Source organism: Rana temporaria, chromosome 7 (genome assembly GCF_905171775.1).
Source record: "Rana temporaria chromosome 7, aRanTem1.1, whole genome shotgun sequence".
In the NCBI taxonomy this organism is placed as follows: domain Eukaryota; kingdom Metazoa; phylum Chordata; class Amphibia; order Anura; family Ranidae; genus Rana; species Rana temporaria.
The window spans coordinates 30966756-30991570 of NC_053495.1; the positions used below are offsets into that span (position 1 = coordinate 30966756).

The following is a 24815-nucleotide window of genomic DNA, read 5'->3' on the forward strand; positions in this document are numbered from 1 at the left end:
TTAGCAGTTGCCTGCTTTAAGAGGCAACTTGCTCGGAGGAAAAGAATCTGCAGTGCAATTATAAAGTCAAGTTACTTTCTCTCCCCCCCCTTAGATTTATGAATATACTAGCTGAATACCCGGCGTTGCCCGGTCTTCCCATCTTAACCTTTTGGGGAGGAAAATCATAGTAATATAAATATACCCATCTTTTATATAAGGGTGTAGGTAAGGGTTAATTTAACTGTCATATATTTTTATTTGGCATATAAGTAATATGTGTACCAGGTATTATTATTGAAATATCTCCAGGCGTACAGAAGTTATGTGGGAACATACATTTCCCATTGATTTGCATGGGACTTTAAACAAAAACCCGACCCTCACAAATGGGGGTAGTTATGGGATAAATTAACTATCCTATAGTTTAAGTGGACATATAAGTAACATGTGACCAAGTGTTATCGAAATATCTACAGCCGTTTGGAAGTAATGAAGTAACATGTATTTCCCATAGAGTTGAATGGGACTTTAAAGAAAAACCCCGACCATGGCAAATGGGGGTGGGTAAGGGTTAAACCACCTATCCTATGTTTGTTGCTGACATATAAGTAACATGTGTGCCAAGTTTCATGTTAATATCTTTAGCCGTTTGGACGTGATGCTGGAACATACATACACACGTTGAGTTTTATATATATAGATACTGTACAGCACATAAAGAAAATGACAATGAAAGAGAGCTAATAATGTTATGGCTGCATTCATACTAATTTGATCTGTTTAGGGACACAAATTCTGTAAACTGTGGGCACCAAATAGCACACTGACTTACCTATGTGTTGTGCACAGGTGTCACAGTACTCCGCATACAGAGATTCAAAACAGTTGCAGCAGTATGGACGTCCTTCCTTCATTATGTATCTTTGGCCTCCAAGAACTGTTTCACATTCAAAGCAACAAAAGTGTTTCATGTGCCAGTGTCTGCCCTCCGCTTCTGTACATTCATCTGCAAAAATAATCTAAAAGAACAGGAGGAATCAGTTTTCTGAGCAAGAAATGTTCAAAAGGTAGAGTAGACATCAACCTAAGATACAGTTCAAAATAAAATTCAGTTCAAGTCGAGATTATGATAATCTTGTGCGTTTTTTTACACTCACACAAGAATAAAGACTAGCTAGAAGTAAGTAGTCAAATTTGTCTTGACTTCCAATGAGCATCAGGAAGTTCTCCCAGCATTTATATCCATTTATCCATTTATATCCACACAGGTAGCACAGACACCTTAATCCAATCACCATGGAATGTGTCAAGACAGAAGTTGACTGTCCATGAACAAGATGATATGTGTAAAAGTTGTGGAATCACCCTGTTCTAGTTACAAAATCCCATCCACGGTGTCAAGTAGTCTGCATATGTGTTTATTTCGCACATACCCTCCTGTTCTTAGATAATCAACATGTCAACGCATTCCATAGTGATTGGATTAAGATGTCTGTGTTACGTGTGTGAATATGAATTCTGTGGCATCTTCCAGACACCTCTTTGAACTCAAAGTGATACTAAAGCTTTGAATATTTTTTTTTAAATAATAAACATGTCATACTTACTCCCCACTGTGCAGATCCTCGTCTTCTGGGGTCCCTCTGCGGCTGTCTCGGCTCCCCCCCGCTTCTGATAACCCTCTCTGGGAAAAGCTCTCCCAAGGGGGTTACCTTGCGGACGTGCTCCCGAGTCCTGTAGTCGGCATCCATAGCTGCCGACTACAGGACTTGGCCCCGCCCCTCGCATCACTGGAGTCAACTGACAGCAGTGCGATCCAATGGCTGCGCTGCTATCAATCTATCCAACGAAAAGCCAAGAAAACCAAGCAAAGGAAGAGTGTGTTTGCAACGTGGGACTTTCCAGGGCTCAGGTAAGTAAAACACTCCCCCTCGTTTTACTTACCTGAGCCCTGGAAAGTCCCACTGGGGGGCCGACAATCATCAGATGATTTTTCACCTTAATGCATGGAATGCATTAAGGTGAAAAAACATGAAACTTTACAACCCCTTTAAGAAGTGGCTTAAGCCAGCCACAGACTGTTTTGAATCTCGGCCAGTTCAGCGGGAACCGGCCAAGATTCGAACCATATATGGGCAGGCTCATTGTACCCAAGACAATAGATTCTTCAACTTGGCTACAGCCAGCCTGTCGGATTTTTAATGTGATTATTGCCAGCCACTAGCAATAATCACTTTGTGTTCTCCCAGCCGCAGGGAGAACACAATAGCTCAGTGAGAGGGATTCCCCCCACCAACACTGACTGTGCTGATGGAGGAAACCTGTGGGTACAGGAAAGAAAATTACTCCAACGATGGCCAGCTTTAGAGACTTAAGCCTCGTACACACAATTTTTTTGCCGAGGAAACCGGTCGTGTGTACATTTTCGTCGAGGAAACTGTCGAGAAAATCGACGAGCCAAAAAGAGAGCAAGTTCTCTATTTCCTCTACGGGAATAGAGAAACTTGCCTTGTCGAGTTCCTCGACAGCCTAACAAGGAACTCGACGAGGAAAACGATGTGTTTCGCCCGTCGAGTTCCTCGGTCGTGTGTACGAGGCTTTAGAGAAGTTACGAAAAGTCTTAGGCCCCATACAGACGAGGGGACATGTCCGATGAAAACGGTCCGCGGACTGTTTTCATCGGACATGTCCACTCGGAGATTTCGGTCTGATGGCTGTACACACCATCAAACTGAAATCCCCACGGACAGAACGCGGTGACGTGGACGACACCGACATTCTCTATCGCGCAAGTTCAATGCTTCCACGCATGCGTCGAATGAATTCGACGCATGCGCAGGATTTCGGTCCGCTGGTTAGACGTACTAACCAGCGGACATGTCCGACGGACAGCTCTCCAGTGGACAAGCATGCTAAGAAACTTTTGTCCGCTGGAAATCTGTCCGCTAGCCTGTACACACGATCGGATCTGTCCTCTGAAACTGGTCCGCGGACCAGTTTCAGCGGACATGTCCGGTCTTGTGTACAAGGCCTTAGAAAACAAGTCCAACTATGGACTAATGACATGACCTAGACAAATGAGAACCTTCACAGACATAAGGACTAAAGAATCTTGATGCCCCTATGGACAGTGCCAGATGCCTGAGTGGACAATCAACAAATCAACAAGCACCAGCATTGTCAAATAGGTTTATGGGTCACATTCTTGCCATTGCTGGAAGCACTAGGCTTTTTTATTTGCTCCTCATTTTTTTTTTTTTTTATTAAATGTTCTATGATTTGGGGGGGTTGGGTTAAAACCTCCACAGTAAATCAAAGATTTACCTTAGGGTAAGAGTAGGAAAGTCACACCAAGGGGCAACTTTCACAATTTAATTTCAAATTCTCTTGAGAATGCTGCACCAAACACCCCATTTTAGGTATAGAAGTAGTTCTCTGAAAAATATTTTATAATTTTCTGGTAAGAAAGTACCCTATCACAGCAGAGGAATGCAAATACCTTCCATTTATGAAGGCTTTTATTGTGTTTTAGTTTACGTTTGGGGGTTTATTAGCTCACCATAAAACACTAAAAGTTGTCCCGTCTGGATCTGACCACAAACATTTACAACGACTGTAAAACTGTCATAAGAGTCATCGTTCTGCAGATTCCAATTATTCTGGGAAAACAATACACCGCATTCCGCCTTCAGTGTTCTGAGATCACACAACAGCAACAAGAAGAAACTTCAATCTCAACATATCCCCAAGGCTTGACTTAATCCAACTTTATCCTATCAAGGGATGGACTGCGGTGTGACTTCTGCTGACTCGTAGCATACTGAGCTGAGATAAGAGCAGCTATGTCTACAATCTCACCAGGATATATAGCTCAACCAAAATATCTTGTGCAACATCTGTATACAGTGCAACCCCTGGGCATTTTCACTCAATGACAGCTTAACACTGTGCCCCCCTAGTCAATACTAATGCAGTCATTGCTTTAGAGGTTAAAACAGCCCTCTAATAAAGGGCAAATTCCTGAAATATGAATCACTTTTTTTTTTTTTTTACTGACATGGTTTTAGATGGCGTGTTGTATTTTTCAAAGCGTTAAAGCTGAACTAAAGGCAGATATAATAGACAGAAATGAATGCAGGCCTGTATTCATTAAACTCTGGCTCTGGGCACAATAAGCTTACTGGGGTTGGATTAGTTGAACACTCCATTGATTCAAAAGCCACCTGCAGTAATGTACACTTTCTTCTACACCCGGCAAGTCTTCTTGTTTGCATGCTGGGGGAACTACAGGTCTAAAAGCTCAAAGTGCTCCTATACCTGCCCTCTTCTCCTTCCCCTTGCCCGCGGTTCATTTTTGTGATTTACCAAAAGGAGAGGGAGGCGGAGACACAACAGCAGAGCAGAGACCTGCAGCGCTTACCGTGGGCCGAGAGTACAGCAGGAGATGTAGTTCCCCCGGCATGTAAACAAGAAGATTTGCCAGGTATAGAAGAAAGTGTACATTACAGCAGGTGTTTTTTTAAGGCAATGGAGGGTTTAACTAATTTAACACCGGTAAGCTTATTGGGCCAGATTCACGTAGCCCGGGCACAACTTAACTTTCCCGATTTAAGTTACACCGCCGCAATTTTTCCAAGTTAGTGCCCGATCCACAAAGCACTTACCTGGAAATTTGCAGCGGTGTAACTTAAATCCGTCCGGCGCAAGGCGGGCCCAATCGAATGGGGCGAGTCCCATTTAAATTAGGCGCGCTCCCGCGCCGGACGTACTGCGCATGCTCCGTCGGGTAAATTACCCGACGTGCATTGCGCTAACTGACGTCGCACCAACGTCATTTGCTTAGACGTTAACGTAAATGGCGTCCAGCGCCATTCACGGACGTCTTACGCAAACGATGTTGATGTTTAAATTTCGACGCGGGAACGACGGCCATACTTAACATGGCTTAAGAGAACTAGGGCTCAGCCCTAGTTTTACGCGGCGTAACCCGACGGAAACTACGTAGATTTAGATCGACGGGCCGTTCTGGACATTCGGGGATCGCCGTAAGTCTTCATTTGCATATTCTACGCCGGCCGCAATGGCCTCGCCACCTAGCGGCCGGCCTAGAATTGCATCCTTAAGATCCGACAGTGTAATTCAATTACACCTGTCGGATCTTAGGGCTAGCTATGCGTAACTGATTCTATGAATCAGTCGCATAGTTAGAAACAGAGATACAGAGTGTATTTTTTCGGAATTTACTTTGTATCAGGCTTTTGCGATCCCCTATACAGTAGAGCTGCACGATTTTTGCTAAAATTATAATCACATATTTTTTTGCTTAGAATAAAGATCACGATTTTTTAACAACATTAAAAGGACAGTGTAAAAATATATATATTTTTTAAATGCACGAAATATCGGCAGCTGATATCGGCTATCGGCCTGAAAGGTGGCCGAAAAGTCTGTATTGTATCAGCCCTGAAAAAACAATATTGGTCGACCCCTAGTTTCTTTGCTGAGCATTTCCTCGCTATAACATCTGAGCATCCCATGTGACTATAGAGTCACACATGTGGGTGTATACACAGTGGTAAATGACAGCTCACTCCCTCCCTCCTCCTCCATGCCCACTAACCAGATAAACACAATAGGGGTGGGAAATTACATCTTGATTCATGAAGGATTCACCTCCCTCTTATTCTAAGACACAGGCTGGAGGGGCGTGACTCTGCCTGTGACTGGGAGAAATCCACCAACATCATGTTATTTCCACCAAAAGAAAAAAAAGTATTTGATTTAAAAAAAAAAAATTTGGACAATTTAAAACAGTTTAGTGATATTATTATCACTAAATTATAGACGCTCCTCCTGCTTGTTTTTCCCTGCAGACAGGCTGGGAAAGAGCTTGGGTCATGTGACAGCTGTATATTGATTTTTTTATTTTTTATTATTAAAATAATTACAGTGCCATCATCCACATACATAAATAGAAGGGACAATGTCAATTAAACAGTGTGGGCCAGATCCACAAAGAACTTATGGCGGCGTATCTATTGATACGCCGCGTAAGTTCTACGATGCGCCGTCGTATCTTTGTTTTGTATCCACAAAACAAGATACGCCTGAACGTGGGCTAGATCCGACTGACGTACGTCTTAGTACGCCGTCGGATCTTAGGTGCATATTTACGCTGGCCGCTAGGTGGCGCTTCCGTTGATTTCCGCGTAGAGTATGCAAATTAGCTAGATACGCCGATTCTCAAACGTACGTCCGCCCGGCGCATTTTTTTACGTAGTTTACGTGAGGCTTTTTTCGGCGTAACGTTACCCCTGCCTCTATGAGGTGTACGCAATGTTAGGTATGGACGTCGGGACAGCATCGAATTTTCCGTCGTTTGCGTAAATCGTTCGTGAATAGGGCTTTGCTTAAGTTCCGTTCAGGTCGAAAGCATTAACTATTTGCGACGTTTTTTCGCGCATGCGCACTGGGATACATCCTCGGACGGCACATGCGCCGTTCGTAAAAAGCGTCAATTACGTGGGGTCATACCAGATTACCATACAACACGCCCACTCCAAGCCTACTTTGAATTACGCAGTCTTACGCCGGCAGATTTACGTTACGCCGGCCCGCATATGGGAGCAAGTTCTTTGAGGATACCCTAGGAGTATCCTCAAAGAACTTTACGGCGGTGTAGCGCATATGAGATGCGCTACGCCCGCCTAAATATACGCCCGTTTTTGTGGATCTGGCCCTGTGTGTTTAGTATCACTTTAAGCTTTAAAGCACAGCTCTAGGCAAAAAGTGAAAATGCTCAATCAACTGCTATCACTTTTCAGGAAACACTTCTACTGAGTTTAAACTGTAAAATTCAACTAACTTGTACTAAACTGAATTTTACGCATTCACAGGCCCGGATCAGCAAGCCCGATGTGCTTTTGAGTCCCACTGCTGGCTCTTTTCACATGATTTCATGCAACCACATGCAATATACTGTCTGCTGAACTGCTAAGTTTTATAACTATTTTTTTGCAAGGTGGTAAAATGATAATTTTAGTAACAGAATCAGATATTGTTGCCTTCATAAATATATGGATTTTTAGCAGTTTAAAATGTTTTTGAATATAATCTATAAACGTGCTAAATACTGATTGTGTAAAAAGGTGGATGGATTGGAGCACAGAAATAGCACGGTCTGTACTGTTCAAGAACCTGCAGGGAGAATATTCTTGGCAACATTTTTGTGAATATTCTGATCTTTTCTTACCTCATCACAGGCTGAACATCGCGGCTTCAAACACTCTGCGTGGTGTCTGCCGCAGTAAATTTTCCCGTCCTGGGAGAAGTAAATAAGGTCGACCAGCAGCTCGTTACATATGGTGCACACAAAGCACTGGGGATGCCAGCACACGCCATGGCCCGCCCTTGATGCAAACACAGCCATGTCCCCTCCATTAATCTGACCTCCACACTGCAAGACAGGAGGAAAATGTGATTTATAACAGGTCATCATCGCATGATCACATAGAGACCCAAAGAATAAAAAGTACAAAATGCATAGAAATTGTATTATAGGCTGGTCACTCGTAAACAAAAAAATATCTTTTAGGTGTTATCTACCAGGTAGACTCATCAATCTTCACACAACTTCAACTGATGTATTAGTTTCTATTGCAAAATTACCAAATTGATCAAATAAACCTATCAACAGGGCTGTCTTAATGAGAGGGCACACCTGGGCACTGCCCCTGCACTTTCCCCAAAGCAGCTGGCCCTTGAGCCCACGCTGCCCCAAAATTGGGGGCCCCATGATGGTACTGAGAGTGATAGATGCACAGGGGGGGCAGTCTGCCTCCTACCTACTTGATGTCTGTTTACCTGCACTGTCATCATTGTAGGGGCCCCAGAGCATTACTTTGCCCAGGGGCCCATGATGCTATTAAGACGGCCCTGCCTATCAACAGTTTCAAAACAATACAAATTGTTAAAACCGGACATAAATGGATTAAATCTAGGCTGGTTGATCAATCGACTTCAGTACAACCAGCCTGTTGGAATTTTTGAATGCGATCACTGCCAGCAGCTATAGCTGCCACCAGTGATCATTGCAATCTGCTAGCCATGAAGGCTCCCCGCTGGGAGTACACAATAACACTGTGGCAGATTTTTAGCACATCACACTAGCCTTGTGGTGTGAAGAGGGCACATAGAAAACAAATGTTTTCTATGTGCCCTTGTGGTGACTGGCATTGATCCAGTCCACAAAAACACCACTCACCGCACATAGCGTGAACGGCCCTTAGTGTAAATTTGCCTTCATTCTGTTTATCATTTCTTAAATAGAAACCTGGTTAAAAATGTTTGCAATCACCTTAAAATTGATCAAGCGTAAAGTAAGCTATACACACAACTACATGATAGAGAAAATCAATTGAAGACACAAAAATGGTTTAGTTCAACTCAATAGAGTTGGGATGGAAATTGTTCCCAAGGGAACCCGGCAGAGAATTCCAATTACTTTTAATGAAATTGACAGTTTTTCCCTTTTCTTATTTGATTCTCATAAACTGCAGTAAAGCCCTCAATGTATCACCCAGTTTTAACTTCACAACTGACCAAATCCTGATGGTCGATTTAACTTGTGGTTGGTAGGTTAGTTTCTGGTTATTATTTGTGAAATTTGGTTAAAATTGACAGAATACTGCCATGTGTATGGCCAGCTTAGCATCATATTACTCTTTTCTCCTACTTTATTTCTTCTACAATTTATCGAGTCCTTGGAAAGTCAGCCCATGTACGGACCATTGTTATTTATGCATTACTTTAATAAGATACCCATTATTGTTTACAAGGTCCCCCATGCCTCCAAAAGACCAGGCCAGGATAGAAACAACGATAAAAAAGCGGTTCCTTTTAAGCAATAGGATTTTCCCAATATAATCTAAACCAGTGGTTGCCAACCTGTGATTCGTGGACCACTGATGTTCCATGAGAACATTTTGGTGGTCACCAGGGATTTGCCATAAATGAACATTGTGGTGGATGCAGTGGAGGCTGGTGCTCAATATTTTGGGGGGAAGGGGAGCGGAAAACAATCAGGGGGACCTTTTGCCGCTCCCCCCCAAAAAAATGGAGGGGGGGTCCAGTCGGTCCGTCAGTCAAAACCCCCCTCCGATCGGTGGTTCCGGCAGTCAAAATACCCCCCGTCGCTTGGTCAATTGGCAAAGCACCCACTTCCCCATCCATCGCTCGCTCCCAGAATTTACCCTATGTCTCGGCCAGCTTCCCCCTGCGTCTCCTCCTCGGCGGCCAATACGGTCAATTGGCAAAGCACCCACTACCCCATCCATCGCTCGCTCCTAGCATTTACCCTATCTATTTCGCGGGCAGCTTCCCCCTGCGTTTTCTCCTCGGCGGCCAATACGGTCAATTGGTCAATGGGCAAAGCACCCACTACCCCATCCATCGCTCGCTCCTAGCATTTACCCTATCTATGTCGCGGGCAGCTTCCCCCTGCGTCTCCTTCTCGGCGGCCAATACGGTCACCCTCTTTCTGACTTGCCACGAGGAGAAGCAGGAAGACAATAGCGGATAATAAATCGCTATTGTCACACAACTGGGTGGGCTCAGAGCGCAGTGCCCTGCACCCAAGCCCACCACTTTTTTAAACCAATTAGAGCCTCAGGTTCTAATGCATCCAGCTTCTTCCCAGCAGCAGCATAAAGTAAGGGGGGTGCACTGTGATGTAAGGGAGAGTAGGGGACTCAACTTCTGATGGTGGGGTGGCTCTTGACATCTAATGTAAGGGGAGAGGATGTGCTGGACATCTAATATTACAGATACAACTGGCCCTTTTGAGGGCAATCATAATGCTGATGTGGCCCACAATGAAATTGAGTTTGACACCCCTGCTATAGGGCATGTAAAATTCAGGATTTAAACTTGTGAGTTTAGTGGCCTGAAAGGTTGGCGACCACTGATCGAAACCATCGGATAATTTCCAAATAACTCTGAATGTTTAGAAAATCAGGTGATTAGATCTTTCAGCTTCGGAAACCAAAGCAGAATTTGTTAATGGTTATATTTACAGATTTAAAAAGCTCTACCTTTGGAAACTAAACTAACTTACTAATTAGATTGCAGAGTTCTTGAATAGATGAACAGTGATCTGATTGGTTGCATTGGGTAAAGGGACTTGGCACATCACTACTGCTCTCAGCACTGCTTTGTTAAAAGGTAATTCTAGCGAATACCATGCTGTTTTCAAACAGTGCCACAACTACCTCAATGTAATGTGTAGATAGTTAAAGGATAAAATATGTAAAGTCCTAATTGCCGCTTCACCCCTATTTTTTATCTGATTATAGTCATGTACCCCTGCTGTTATGACTTATGTCTGTATTTGTTTGGAAGAGGGTTTTAAAATAAAATAAAAATTCTCCTAGTAAAAAATGCTTCTTAAAGTGGATGTAAACCCGATTCATGAAATTTGAGCTGGGCACATATATCTGCAGTATTTTGTTATCTCTTTTAAATGAGCTAAGTCTTATAGCTCTCTTCTGAACCGATCCTCTGTTATCAGCCTGAGAACTCCTGACATATTTTTTTACTTTTTAGACAAAAGCAGCCTGAATCTTTTGTCAAAGGAGGTTGCTAAATTAGAGTAGCAGAGAGCAGCTCCTATTACAAAACAGCCCTGAGAGTGTCTGCCTATGATGAGAGGGGGTGTGTTCCTTTCCTCCAATCAGCAATGTAAGCTATCTTGGCTGTATGCCCAGACATCACACTCTGTGTTAACCAGGAAGAGAAAATCTCCTAACACGATCTCAACTTTCTAAACAGTATATAAATGTGAACACAGCAGATATACATGTACAACCTATGTAGGGAGATTTGGTTAATCTATGTGTATCATCTGAGGCTGTTCACTTCACTGGGTGTATGGAGGGTTTACATCCACTTTAATAAGCAGGTTCAGCAGGGACGGGCTGACACTCTAACCATGTATGGGCAGGCTGATTGATAGTTAATTAACCAATCAACTTGGGTACCAGCATATCAAATTTTTCATGTGATTACTGCCAGTGGCTATAGCTGCTAGCCAGGGCCGATCCGCCCTATAGGCTCACTATGCAAGCCGTTTAGGGCCCCGCAAAGCTGCGAAGGGCCCCCCAAATTACTAGAGGCCCCGCCTGGTGAGAAGTAATTTTCGCCCCCTCACCCCGCTTCTCAACTCGCTGGCTGCATGGGAGAAGAGGTAAGAAGTCAGCACCCCCTGCTTCTCAATTTAATGTAAGATGTCATTTCTGACAGCAGAACTCCCCCTACCCCCGCTTCTCAACTTTCTTTAATGTGACATGTCACTGTCGTCAGCGCCCCCCGCTTCTCATTTTTAATGTGTCATGTCATTTTGCTTAGGGCCCCAGGGAGGTCAGGATCGGCAATGCTGCTAGCAATAATCACCGTGTTCTTCAGGCTGGGATGGCTCCCCCTGCTGTGAGAACACAACAGCTCCTTGGTAGGAATTCCCCCATCAACACCGATTATGTTGCTGGGGTAATCAAGCGATTTTCTTTCTTGCAACCTGTGACAGCATGTATGACAACCAATCAGCTAGCATTTTCAGAATGAGAAGCAATGGCAGCCTCTATGTTTTTCTCAGAAAAGGGTCCCTTTAAATATTGATCAATGTGCAACACCTCTCTAAGGAGTCAATTAGACCTATCTGTACAAGGTATAGGAAGGCGATACATTACAAGCCTCACAATTGCCCACGTGGTGTATCCCTTTAACAAATCCAAAGCCGTGGTCTCTCAGCACAGTGGTATTTCTTTCATTATTTAGCTGCACCGGTCATTAATTAGCTCCCAGGGAGGCTATTACTGATTTCACCGAGTCTGGCTGCATCTAATAACACAAAGTGCTTAGACTTAAGATATCACATTGGATGTGATGCCTCAGGACTTTAGAGTCTCCTCAGGGGGGCCTCGTGCAACCAAACCAGTTAAAATAAGTCTAAGTAGTAACATCATCCATGGTTGGGAATTATATGGGGGAATAAAGTTCTTAGAATAAAGGTTCTTAAACGGGATTGGAAATAAAGATGGGCACCATGACTAAATTCTCCGCAGTCTGTCTTGCAGGCAGGACCTTCATCACAGCGACACTGTAATTAGCGTCATTACAAAACCCTCCTTAAAGCTGCAATTATATTGCTGGAGCATGGAGATATGCTTAAGTGTCAGCGAGGAGACTGTGGATGGGACAGAACACTGGGGTATAACAGCAAGATATAAAATGAGCTTTATAATTTAATCACAACATGTTGCTGCCATCCAGGAAGGGGGGGTGGAGGGGGTGTCCAAGCTATCTGTTTTAATGATACTGAATTTACTGCAATGCAGATAGAGTTTCATTAACAAAATAGTATATAGTACAAGGCACAGCTTAATATCATACAGTAGACAGCCACATGTTTCAAACAGCATAGAACTTTTTCAGGCTTAGTGGCCTTCATCAGTGCAGAGCATAGAAACAACTGCTTCTATGGAGTAGGGTTTAGGGACCAATGAGCAGTGGCAGTGCGTCCATAAGGGTGCATGAGCGCCGCCCCCTCTCTCCAGCCACCCCCATCTATGACCAATGGATAGATTTATGCATTTCATGAATCTATCCATGGCTGCTGCTGCCACCCCCTATTCAGGCACCCGCCCCCTTTTCGGGCGCCTGAATTACAGCGGCAGGGGGTGTTTTTGAAGCACCTGATTAGAGCCATAGGTGTCAAAAAGGTGACCTGCGAGTGCCATGCTTGGCACTTGCAGTCCACCCAGGTGTGTTAGAAAAGCAAATGAATATTCGCTTTCCTAACTCTGCCAATCAAGGCCCGGATTACGACGGCGTAGCGCCATGTACGCCGTCGTAAGTCCTTATCCGAGCCGTCGTATCTATGCTCCTGATTCTTAGAATCAGTTACGCAAAGATTTCTATTCTATCCGACCGGCGTAAGTGTCTTACGCCGTCGGAGCTTAAGTGCATTTTTACGCTGGCTGCTAGGGGCGTGTAAGCTGATTTACGTGTCCAAATATGTAAATCAGCTAGATACGCGAATTCCCGAACGTACGCCCGGCCGACGCAGTAAAGTTACGCTGTTTACGTTATGCTTTTCATGGCGTATAGTTACCCCTGCTATATGGTGGCGTAACAATGTTAAGTATGGCCGTCGTTCCCGCGTCAAAATTTGAAAAAGTTACGTTGTTTGCGTAAGTCGTCCGTGAATGGGGCTGGACGTCATTTACGTTCACGTCGAAACCAATGACGTCATTGCGGCGTACTTTGGAGCAATGCACACTGGGAAATTCCACGGACGGCGCATGCGCCGTTCGGGAAAAACGTCAATCACGTCGGGTCACAGAAGATTTACATAAAACACGCCCCCCCGATCCAAATTTGAATTAGGCGGGCTTACGCCTGTCGATTTACGCTACACCGCCGCAACTTAAGGAGCAAGTGCTTTGAGAATACAGCACTTGCCCGTCTAAGTTGCGGAGGCGTAACGTAAATCAGATACGTTACGCGAATCTGGCCCCAAGTGCTTGGGTCTGTTACCCATCACCTGACTGGCTAAAACAACAGGCACTGTGATTGGATGCCTGACAAAAGACGCATGGACGACACCGCTCGCCGCCGCCATCCACTGCCCCACCGAGACAGGGTAAGTGCCGGGCAAGCGGTGACTGGTCAGGGGGTGGGTGTGTCACAGTGGCGGCATTCGATGGCACAGTGGCAGCATTTGATGTTTTAGTGACAGTTGGAGTCTGGTGGCCTGAGTCAGTCCCTGGCTTCTTATATGTCTTGGATATACCAACAAGGAGCTCTTTTTGCCATATTTCCTGACTCTGTTCCTGTCCAACTCCTATGTGTTCCAGTTCCTTATGCTGAATTCCCCATAATATAAAACAACAAATCCAGCAGGGAAGGTGGGATCCCCTAATAATGACCACAGCACTTGTGCCGATACCAGAAACTCAGAGTACAGATCTCCCCTATAGAGCCCCCTAGAACAGGGGTCCCCAACACCCAGGCTGTGCCAGCCCATGCCCTGTTTGAAGCCGGGCCACGCAGGCCACAAGAGGTGAGCCACAGGAAAGCAGAGACCAGACTGCATCACCGCCGGATTACCACTGTTGGGTCCGTCTTCATAAATTCTGTAGTGTAGAGCACATGTACCGTTTTTCCTGCTCCTGAACTTGAATGGCTGATTTCTAGCAAGGTTGTAGCGCTAAGGAGAGGCTGCAAGAAGCATTAAGAAGTTCTTTCACTGCACAAAACGCTTACAAAGTGACAAGCTGAGTCTGGTGGCTGTGGTGTCAGGCTAGTGGCAAGCTGCATCTGGTGGCTGTGGTGTCAGGCTAGTGGCAAGCTGCATCTGGTGGTTGTGGTGTCAGGCTAGTGGCAAGCTGCATCTGGTGGCTGTGGTGGCAAGTTAGTGGCAAGCTGCATCTGGTGGCTGTGGTGACAGGCTAGTGACAAGCTGCATCTGGTGGCTGTGGTGACAGGCTAGTGACAAGCTGCATCTGGTGGCTGTGGTGTTATGTTAGTGACAAGCTGCATCTGGTGGCTGTGGTGTCAGGCTAGTGACAAGCTGCATCTGGTGGCTGTGGTGTCAGGCTAGTGACAAGCTGCATCTGGTGGCTGTGGTGTCAGGCTAGTGACAAGCTGCATCTGGTGGCTGTGGTGACAGGCTAGTGACAAGCTGCATCTGGTGGCTGTGGTGTCAGGCTAGTGACAAGCTGCATCTGGTGGCTGTGGTGACAGGCTAGTGACAAGCTGCATCTGGTGGCTGTGGTGGCAAGCTGCATCTCGTGGCAGGCTGCAACAGTGACATGCTGCATTTAGTGGCAGGCTACAGTGGCAAGTTATGCTCTGCATCTGATAGCCGGCTACAGTGGCAAGTGACTATTGTTGCAGGAAAAAAAGTTTAGATTCTGCATTAATATAAATAATGTGCTTCAATCATCTTGACACCAAATCAACCATAGTGTCAGGATGATTGATTGAAGCCCTAACCAGTATCCCTCCCCCGGGTTCTTGGAAAAATGTTCTTGCACGAAAACCGTTCCCTGTGCCAAAAAGGTTGGAGACCGCTAGTCTAAATAAAAAAGGAGTTTTCAGGTTGTTTACCCCTTCTTAATGAATAAAAAGTACTGATATACCAGTTTTGGGTGGGCAGACCCTCTCAGGCCCCGTACACACGACAGAGTTTCTCGGCAGAATTCACCGAGAAACTCGGTCAAAACCCGGATTCTGCCGAGAAACTCTGTCGTCTGTACAGTTTTGGCTCGATGGAGCCGCCGAGGAGCTCGACGAGAAAATAGAGAACATGTTCTCTATTTTCTCGTTGTTCTATGGGAGAAGGTGTACGGGGCCTAAGTCAGTGGTTCTCAACTCCTTTCCTCAGGACCCACTAACAGGCCAGGTTTGCAAGATAACTGAAATACATGACAGGTGATATCATTTTCTGCTCAGTGTTTGCAGTATTCTATTCTGCATCTCCCCAAGGTAATACTTAAAATCTGGCCTGTTAATGAGTCCTCAGGAGAGGAGTTGAGAACCGCTGCTCTATGACCCCTTTCACATTGGGGCGGTGCGGGCATTAGCAGTAAAGCGCTGCTAGTTTTAGCAACGCTTTGCTGCTGTTATAGCGGTGCTTTGGTGCTGCCAGCGGGGCACTTCTAACCCCTCCAGGAGGGGTTAAAATTAGCGTTGTCCCGATACCACTTTTTTAAGACCGAGTACAAGTACCGATACTTTTTTCAAGTACTCGCCGATACCGATTACCGATACTTTTTTTTAATCCATTGTGACATTGGCACATGTGTCTGTAGTTTTTTTTTTTTTACAATTTGTTTTTTATTTTTTACAATTAGGGGTAGATTCACGTAGAATGGCGTTTCTTTGTGCGGGCGTAACCTATCCTATTTATGTTACGCCTCCGCAACTTTTACAGGCAAGTGCCGTATTCTTAAAAGAAAGTTGCGGCGGCGTAGCGTAAATAGGCCGGCGTAAGCCCGCCTAATTCAAATTGTGAAGAGGTGGGCGTGTGTTATGTAAATCAACCCTGACCCGACGTGATTGACGTCCGTGGAATTTCCCAGTGTGCATTGCTCCAAAGTACGTCGCAAGGACGTCATTGGTTTCGACGTGAACGTAAATGACGTCCAGCCCCATTGACGGACGACTTACGCAAACAACGTACATTTTTCAAAGTTCGTCGCGGGAACGACGGCCATACTTAACATTGGTGCGCCGCATATACGCCACCATATAGCAGGGGTAACTTTACGCCTGGAAAAGCCTAACGTAAACGGCGTAACTGTACTGCGTCGGCCGGGCGTACGTTCGTAAATTCGTGTATCTAGCTGATTTACATATTCTAGGCGTAAGTCAGCGTACACGCCCCTAGCAGCCAGCGTACATATGCAGTTAAGATCCGACGGCGTAAGAGACTTACGCCGGTCGGATCTAACAGAAATCTATGCGTAACTGATTCTATGAATCAGGCGCATAGATACGACCGGCCTGACTCAGAGATATGACGGCGTATCTGGAGATACGCCATCGTATCTCCTTTGTGAATCTACCCCTTAGTTTTTTTACAAGTACTTGGGCAAATGCTCGGTATCAGTACCGATACTAGTATCGGTATCGGGACAACCCTAGGTAAAAGCGCTGATTTCAAAGAGCTTTTAAGACGCGTTGAAAGCGGCGTCCATTCATTTCAATGGGCAGAGGCGGTGAAGGAGTGCTGTATACACCGCTCCTGCAACACCCTAAAGATGCAGCTTGCAGGACTGCATGCCTGCAAGCACACCGCCCCAGTGTGAAAGCACTCGGACTTTCACACTGGGGCTGCAGAAGAGGCAGTTTACAGGCACTATTTTTAGCACAAAAATGCATGTAAAGTGTGAAAGGGGTCTTAGTGATTAAAGTTGATGTAAACCCATTTTTTTTTTTATGTCACAATGTAGAGAATAAGATTTCCTATCATCTGTGCCCAGTCTTGCCACACAGAGTTAATCCAGCTCTGAGCAATCCTCTTTTTATTGTTCAGTGAAGTAAAACAGACTTCTAGATAAAGACCAAAGTCCTTGCTTGAGTGACAGGTTATTTACATATCTCATGCACTAGCTTGCAGCCATGCACAGCTTCTGTAAAGTGCACAATTCACATCCCCCACCCCTCTCCTCTCCCGTCCAGCTCTCCCAGGATTGGCTGTCTTTCCTGTGTTTTGATTAAATGTTTTCAAAATATGGGGTGATCCACAGTTCAGTGTAAACAGCCATCAGAATATACATGGACAAGAAGCTGTGCATATCTGCAAGCTAGTGCACGAGATATGTAAATAACCTGTCACTCAAGCAAGGACTTTGATCTTTATCTGGAAGTCTGTTTTATTTCACTGAACAATAAAAAAAATGTTGGGTTTACATCCACTTTAATCAGATTGACTGGTACAGTTTACAGCACACACACATTTTTGAAGCTATAATGGAAATCCATGCAGCAGCAGTCCCCTGTGTTGCTGAAGAGATGCGAACGTTTTATGATCGTTACCTGCTCACAGATGGCCCCAGTCATGGTCACAGGGAATGGACGGACGTTTCCTCTTCCCAAATTCTCCCGCTTTCTTTGGTTGCTGAAAAGCTTTAGCTCTCTCTTCTCCTCCTCATCCAGAGAATTGCAGTAACGGACCTGGAATAACAGAGAAAGATTTCAGCTCTGCAACCATCTGCAATAACATGACTCATGCTGTTTGAGACATTGAAAATCAATGACATGGAAGCATTATTAAAAATTTAGAATTGTAGACAAAAAATATATATTTGCTGCATTACTGCAGAAAAGTCATTACATAAAAGACTAAAGGGAAATAAAAAAGAAGGACAGGTATAGCATTAGTGTACTGGAAAAAACAACAGCCTTGTGCTTCATCTTTATATTGAAGAAATAAGACAGATATGTACTCACAAGCAGCACATGATACCAAGCTCATCAATATCCACAATGCCGCCTTCTACACTGCGCAAATCAAAGCACGGGGAAGACATTTCAAATGGCTGATGCGTTTCCAGGGCCGGCCCTATGATTGGACCGGGTGGTACCATGGGTACCAGGCAGCACTTTTAGGGGGGCAGCATACTGATGCCCACCAGCCTGTTCCGCTACCCAAATAAAATTGATGTCCTTTTTTTCCCACAAATAGAGCTTTCTTTTGGTGATATTTGATCACCTCTGCGGTTTTTATTTTTTGTGCTATAAATCTATATATTTTTTTACTTTTTGCTATAATAAATATCCCCAAAATGTAGAAAAATAAACAATTTTCTTCAGTTTAGGCCAATATGTATTCTACATATTTTTGGTACAAAAAAAAAAACCACAATTAGCGTACATTGATTAGTTTGCGCAAAAGACATTGTGGCTGCCGGCAATTCACAGATCCCTTTATACTCCTGGATACATGTATAGAGCCATGGCAGGTCCTTTTATACGCCTATATGCATGTATAGAGGCATGACAGGCCCTCGTTATACTCCTATATACATTTATAGAGCCATGGCAGGTCCTCTTTATATTCCTTTACATGTAAAGAGTAATGACAGGTCCTCTTTATACATGTATAGAGCCATGACAGGTCCTCTTTATACTCCTATACATGTATAGAGCAATGACAGGTCCTCTTTATAAATCCCTTTCACGCCGACGGAACGCATATATGCGTCCTCGGCTTTCAGGGGTTATACCGGGATGATGCCTGCAGCCGCAGGCATCATCCCGGTACCGTTGTTTAGAGCGGGCGATCGGCTTTCCAAACATAACAACCGATGCGGCTAAAAGCCGCTCGGTTGTTATGCCGGAGGAGCGGGAGGGGACATCCCCCCCCCTCCCGCCGCCTCTCGCCGCTCTGACCGGGCCTCCCGTCCCACCGGGAGACCCGATCCACGATCCGGCCCCTCCAGCGTCTCGGCGCGCTCTGAAACAAAGCCGTAAACGGCTTTGATTCAGTGTGCGCATTGAAACCACGGAAGCGGCGTCATGACGTCACTTCCGGGTTTCTCAGATGCCAATGGCGCCGGATTTAAAAAAGTACACAGTATTCAGAATCGCCGTTTTCGGCGATCTGAATACTTTGAAGTGCAAAGGAGGGCTCGGAGGTCTTTTAGACCCCCGATCCCTCCATAAAGAGTACCTGTCACGACCTATTGCTGTCACAAGGGATGTTTACATTCCTTGTGACAGCAATAAAAGTGATCAAAATGTAAAAAAAAAAAAAAAAAAATGTAATATTAGAAAAAATAAATAAATAAATAAGAAAACAAAAAAATTTTTTTTTAAAGCGCCCCCCCTCCCCGCGAGCTTGCGCAGCAAAGAAAGCGCATACGGAAGTCGCGCCCGCATATGAAAACGGTGTTCAAATAACACATGTGAGGTATCGCCGCGATCGTAAGAGCGAGAGCAATAATTATAGCACTAGGCCTACTCTGTAACTCTAACCTGGTAACCGTAAAAAAAGTTTAAAGCGTCGCCTATGGAGATTTTTAGTTACCGTAGTTTGTCGCCATTCCACGAGTGCGTGCAATAATAAAGCGTGTCATGCTTGGTATCTATTTACTCGGCATAACATCATCTTTCACATTATGCAAAAAAATTGGGCTAATTTTACTATTTCATTTTTTTAAAATTCATGAAAGTAAATTTTTCCCAAAAAGTTGTGTTTAAAACACCGCCGCACAAATACCGTATGACATAAAATATTGCAACAATCGCCATTTTATTCTCTAGATTCTCTGCTAAAAATATATATATAATGTTTGGGGGTTCTAAGTAATTTTCTAGCCAAAAATATGGATTTTAACTTGTAAACACCAAATGTCATACATAGGCATAGGCATGAAAGGGTTATACTCCTATATACATTTATAGAGCCATGGCAGGTCCTCTTTATATTCCTTTACATGTAAAGAGTAATGACAGGTCCTCTTTATACATGTATAGAGCAATGACAGGTCCTCTTTATACTCCTATACATGTATAGAGCAATGACAGGTCCTCTTTATACTCCTTTATACATGTATAGAGCCATGACGGGTCCCCTTTAGTTATTATGATATAAAATAATGAATGTGGGGGCCTTTTGGTTGGCGTGATTTTTTTCTGGGGGGGGGGGGGGGTGCAGCATTTTATTCTTGGTCCCAGGCAGCACAATGTCTTGGGCCGGCACTGTGCGTTTCGATGCGCTTCTTCAAAGCCAAATTATAATCATGCATAGTAGTCTGCCATGAAATACCTTTCTGGATGATGTGTGATAATACCCAAGCTCCTCCCACTCACAGATGGGCTGTATTGGACCAATCACGTGATCCCACACACTGAACCATAGTTGTAAATATGTAACCCTTCTCATATGCATGCATATAAACATCAGTATATTAAAGTGACTGGGGCAGATTAACGTAGATCTGTGGCGGCGTAACGTATCGCATTTACGTTACGCCTCTGCAAGTTTTACGGGCAAGTGCTTGATTCACAAAGCACTTGCCTGTAAAGTTGCGGCGGCGTAGCGTAAATTCCCCGGCGCAAGCCCGCCTAATTCAAATGATCCGGGTAGGGGGCGTGGATCATTTAAATTAGGCGCGTTCCCGAAACCGATATAACGAGATGAAAAAAAATACATAAGTTGTATCGATTTGGCCGCGGCCCTCGCTCCTCTATAGCCATTCAAAGTGCACAGTTTACACAGCATTTCTTAGCTCTAGAAGGCAAGGGGCAAAGATCTGATGTCACAAACTGCACAGCATAGGGAGCTGAGTGTAATCTGGTACCTCAGCGGAAGGAAAGAACACACCCTTTCTATAGAGTCTCATTGCGAAACATGCACAGCTGAGGCTGTCAATCACATGCTGTGTGCTGGAGGGCCATGTCCTGCAATCGCCTGATGTCAGCATAGTCAGAAGTGACTTGTGTAGGTATAAGAGGGAGAAGGGAGCAGCCATAAATCACACTGAATGCTTTAAATTGAGGCAAGTATACACTATAGAAGGATATGCTTTGTTCATTTTTCATTTTAGAGGTTTACAACCACTTTTTTTTATGCAAAATTGTGCTGAATGAGTTGTCCAAAGATGAACAAATATTTCTCATTAAAGTGTACATAATGCCAAAATTCAAATTTTTTGAGTGTTTACATACATACAAAAGGAGGACACTATTACTGCTACTAGAGAATCCAATCACCAGAAGAGGCACCAAGGGGGATCCAAATGCTGGATCTGGATAATTATTCTGGGCTTCAGCCCAGGTTCACACTGGGCTGCGGGAATGAACTCGCACCATTTCACTCCCGCATGTCAGATTTTGGCCGCGATTACAGAGACATCTGTAAAGGTTTCTGCACATATGTCAATGTAAATCGCGGCCTGAAATCGCAAAAATTAGTACAGAACCTACTTTTAAAATCGGTGCAGTGCCGCAGATGCAGGGTTGCACCGATTAGGACGGTGCCATGGCTGGCAATTGCCAGCAAATGCCGCCGTTTTGACATGCGATTTGTTTTGTCAAATCACATGTCAAATCGCATCAGTGTGAAGCAGGGCTTAGAGGCTTTTTCAAATGAACACAGACTGAGTTGGGGTATCTGCAGGATCTGTAGGTGTCCTTTAGGCTATGTTCACACTGCTTCGAATAAAAAATCTTGGTAAAATCACGATTTTACCGCAACTTCACGGCTGCGATTTTGCCGCGGCACACGGCCGCGATTTCAGAGAATGCCAGTCTATAGAGCTGAATTTGCATTGCACACGGATCAAACTCACACAGGATGCTTTTTTTCCCGCAGCTTTTATTTTAGCAACGCATTGATGTGAATGGCACTAATGTTAAACTATGTAATTTTAATGACTTGCAAATTTAACCACTTAAAAAATACCCGAGAGTGACACTCGGGTGTTTACGGCGCCTGCGCAGTCAGCTCTACACGGCAGGCCCAGGCGCCGTTTAGCGCCGTAAACACCCGAGTGTCATTTTGGGTATTTTCGGAAGCCGTGACGCGCTTTAGCAGCCCGTCAATCAACTCCTCTTCGCTTAGGAACGCCTACTCCCTGCAGGATTCCCCGCTCGGAGCCGGATAACAAGGGCTCATAAAACGATAAGTAGCGAAAAAAAAAAAAAAAAAAGTATGCTGGAACTAATGTCAGAAAGTTGATTTGGGGGTGAACTCCCACTTTAAGGACCGCCTAACGCCGATATACGTCGGCAGAATGGCACGGCTGGGCACAATCACGTAAGGGTACGTCCCCTTTAAGTGCCCAGCCGTGGGTCCGAATGCTCCGTGACCGCGGCACCCGATCGCCGCTGGTGTCCCGCGATCGGTCACAGGAGCTGAAGAACAGGGAGAGGTGTGTAAACACACCTTCCCCATTCTTCACAGTGGCGCTGTCATTGATCGTCTGTTCCCTGATATAGGGAAAGACGATCAATGACGTCACAAGTCCAGTCCTGCCCCCCTACAGTTATAAACACAGATGAGGTCACACTTAACCCCTACAGCGCCCCCCAGTGGTTAACTCCTAAACTGCAATTGTAATTTTCACAGTAAACAATGCATTTTTATAGCACTTTTTGCTGTGAAAATGACAATGGTCCCAAAAATGTGTCAAAATTGGCCGATGTGTCCGCCATAATGTCGCAGTCACAAAAATAAAAAACGCTGATCGCCGCCATTAGTAGTAAAAAAATAATTATTAATAAAAATGCCATAAAACCATCCCCTATTTTGTAAACGCTATAAATTTGGCGTAAACCAATCGTTAAACGCTTATTGCGATTTTTTTTACCAAAAATAGGTAGAAGAATACATATCGTCCTAAACTGAGGAAAAAAACTGTTTTTTTTTAATATCTTTTTGGGGGATATTTATTATAGCAAAAAGTAAAAAATATTGTTTTTTTTTTCAAATATTTCGCTCTATTTTTGTTTATAGCGCAAAAAAATAAAAACCGCAGAGGTGATCAAATACCACCAAAAGAAAGCTCTATTTGTGGGAAAAAAGGACGCCAATTTTATTTGGGAGCCAAGTCGCACGACCAGTTAATCGTCAGTTAAAGCGACGCAGTGCCGAATTGCAAAAAGGGGCAAGGTCCTTTAGCTGCATAATGGTCCGGGGTTTTAAGTGGTTAAGAAATCGCAACAGCTCAAATTTGCAGCAGCGTGAACCTAGCCTTAATGTACTCTATGGGGGGGGGAGATTTACTAAAACTAGCGGACTCAGAATTTGGTGCAGCTGTGCATGCTAGCCAATCAGCTTCTAAATTTAGCTTGTTTAATTAGGCTTTGGCAATAAAACCTGGAAGCTGATTGGATGCTATTCAGAGCTGCACCAGATTTTGCACTCTGCAGCTTTAGTAAAAAAAAAACTATATGGCTTGCTAGCAGGTGTAACTGCATGTTGCCACATGTCGTATCTACCAGCTTGCCCAGGCTGAAGAGGCTAATGGATTTCTTCAACCGCAAGTAATGGCAGTTTTAAATGCTGGAACCAGATGACCGCGTTAAAAAAAGGGTCACGGGCCACGCTGATAAGCGACATTGAAGTCCCACAGAGTTTTGCATACAAATTAATTTCTTCCTTTACAATAATCTTTCTTGTTGCAGGGCAATGAGCCTAAAAACAATAAAAATAACAGCGAGATGAATGTAAGTCGAGCTCGAGTCGAGACGCCAGGAACTGGAAATGAAACCGCTATAAGACATTCTGCCGATTTTCACTGCTGAGAAAATGTCCCTCTATGATTCACGCTAACATCATCCGAATAGGAACCAGCGCTGGAATCGGCCATCCTGCTGTGCCTTTGCAATGTAATATTAAAACCGTCATTTGTTTTGGGTGATTTTCTTTACAAAATGGCAAGCGGTTTACCTCGAATGCACGCCGCGAAACGAGCACAAATGAGCTTCGAACCACAGCGATAAATCAATTTCTCCCTAACATTTTTTGCAATTAGAAAAAGTATTGTTTGACACTAATCACTTCATAATAGGTAATATAATACTTGGCCGTGTTGTTTCATGTGATTAAAGAGGAGGTTCACCCTATAAAAAATTTCTAACACTACATCCAGCCCAGTTCTGCAAATAAAATGACACTGACCTTTTTTTTTGCCGTAGATAGCGTTTAGCCTTAGAATTCACCGCGGCTTCCGGGTAGGGAATCCCGTGGGAGTGGGAGTTCCTATTGACATGCCAATTGATTGACATGCTAAACGACGGCGCACACAGCGCGTCACGACTTCCCGAAAGAAGCTCGGGTCGGCTCGGCTCTATTCGGCGCCGGTGCCGAATAGAGCCGAGCCGAGCTTCCTTCGGGAAGTCGTGACGCGCTGTGTGCGCCATCGTTTAGCATGTCAATCAATTGGCATGTCAATAGGAACGCCCACTCCCGCGAGATTCCCTACCCGGAAGCTGCGGTGAATTCTAAGGCTAAACGCTATCCACGGCAAAAAAAAAAAAGGTCAGTGCCATTTTATATGCAGAACTGGGCTGGATGTAGTGTTAGAAATTTTTTATAGGGTGAACCTCCTCTTTAAAGTGAACCTGTGATGACAAGGACGTGGGGGAGTGCCTGGTTTTAACCACTTCAGTCACCAGCTCTCTGCTCACAGAGCACTGAGCGATCAGTGGTGTTTGATTGCTCAGTTCTGAGTCTGAAGCCTCGTACACACGCTCGGTTTACTCGGCAAGAACCAGCAAGAAAACTGAGTAAACCGAGGGTGTGTATGGCCTCCTACACACGA

General features: G+C 44.6%; 1 protein-coding gene across 1 annotated transcript in view; it reads right to left on the reverse strand.

Annotated features, from left to right (window-relative positions):
- The window catches only part of PRICKLE2 (prickle planar cell polarity protein 2), a 396885-nt gene that overhangs the window by 51740 nt on the left and 320330 nt on the right, over window positions 1-24815 (reverse strand). Inside the window, exons 5-7 of the mRNA XM_040359177.1 lie at window positions 17581-17718; window positions 7235-7438; window positions 815-1001 (exon numbers count right to left, since the gene is read on the reverse strand). Coding sequence (XP_040215111.1) covers window positions 815-1001; window positions 7235-7438; window positions 17581-17718 — 529 coding nt within the window. The remainder of the gene's footprint in view (window positions 1-814; window positions 1002-7234; window positions 7439-17580; window positions 17719-24815) is intronic.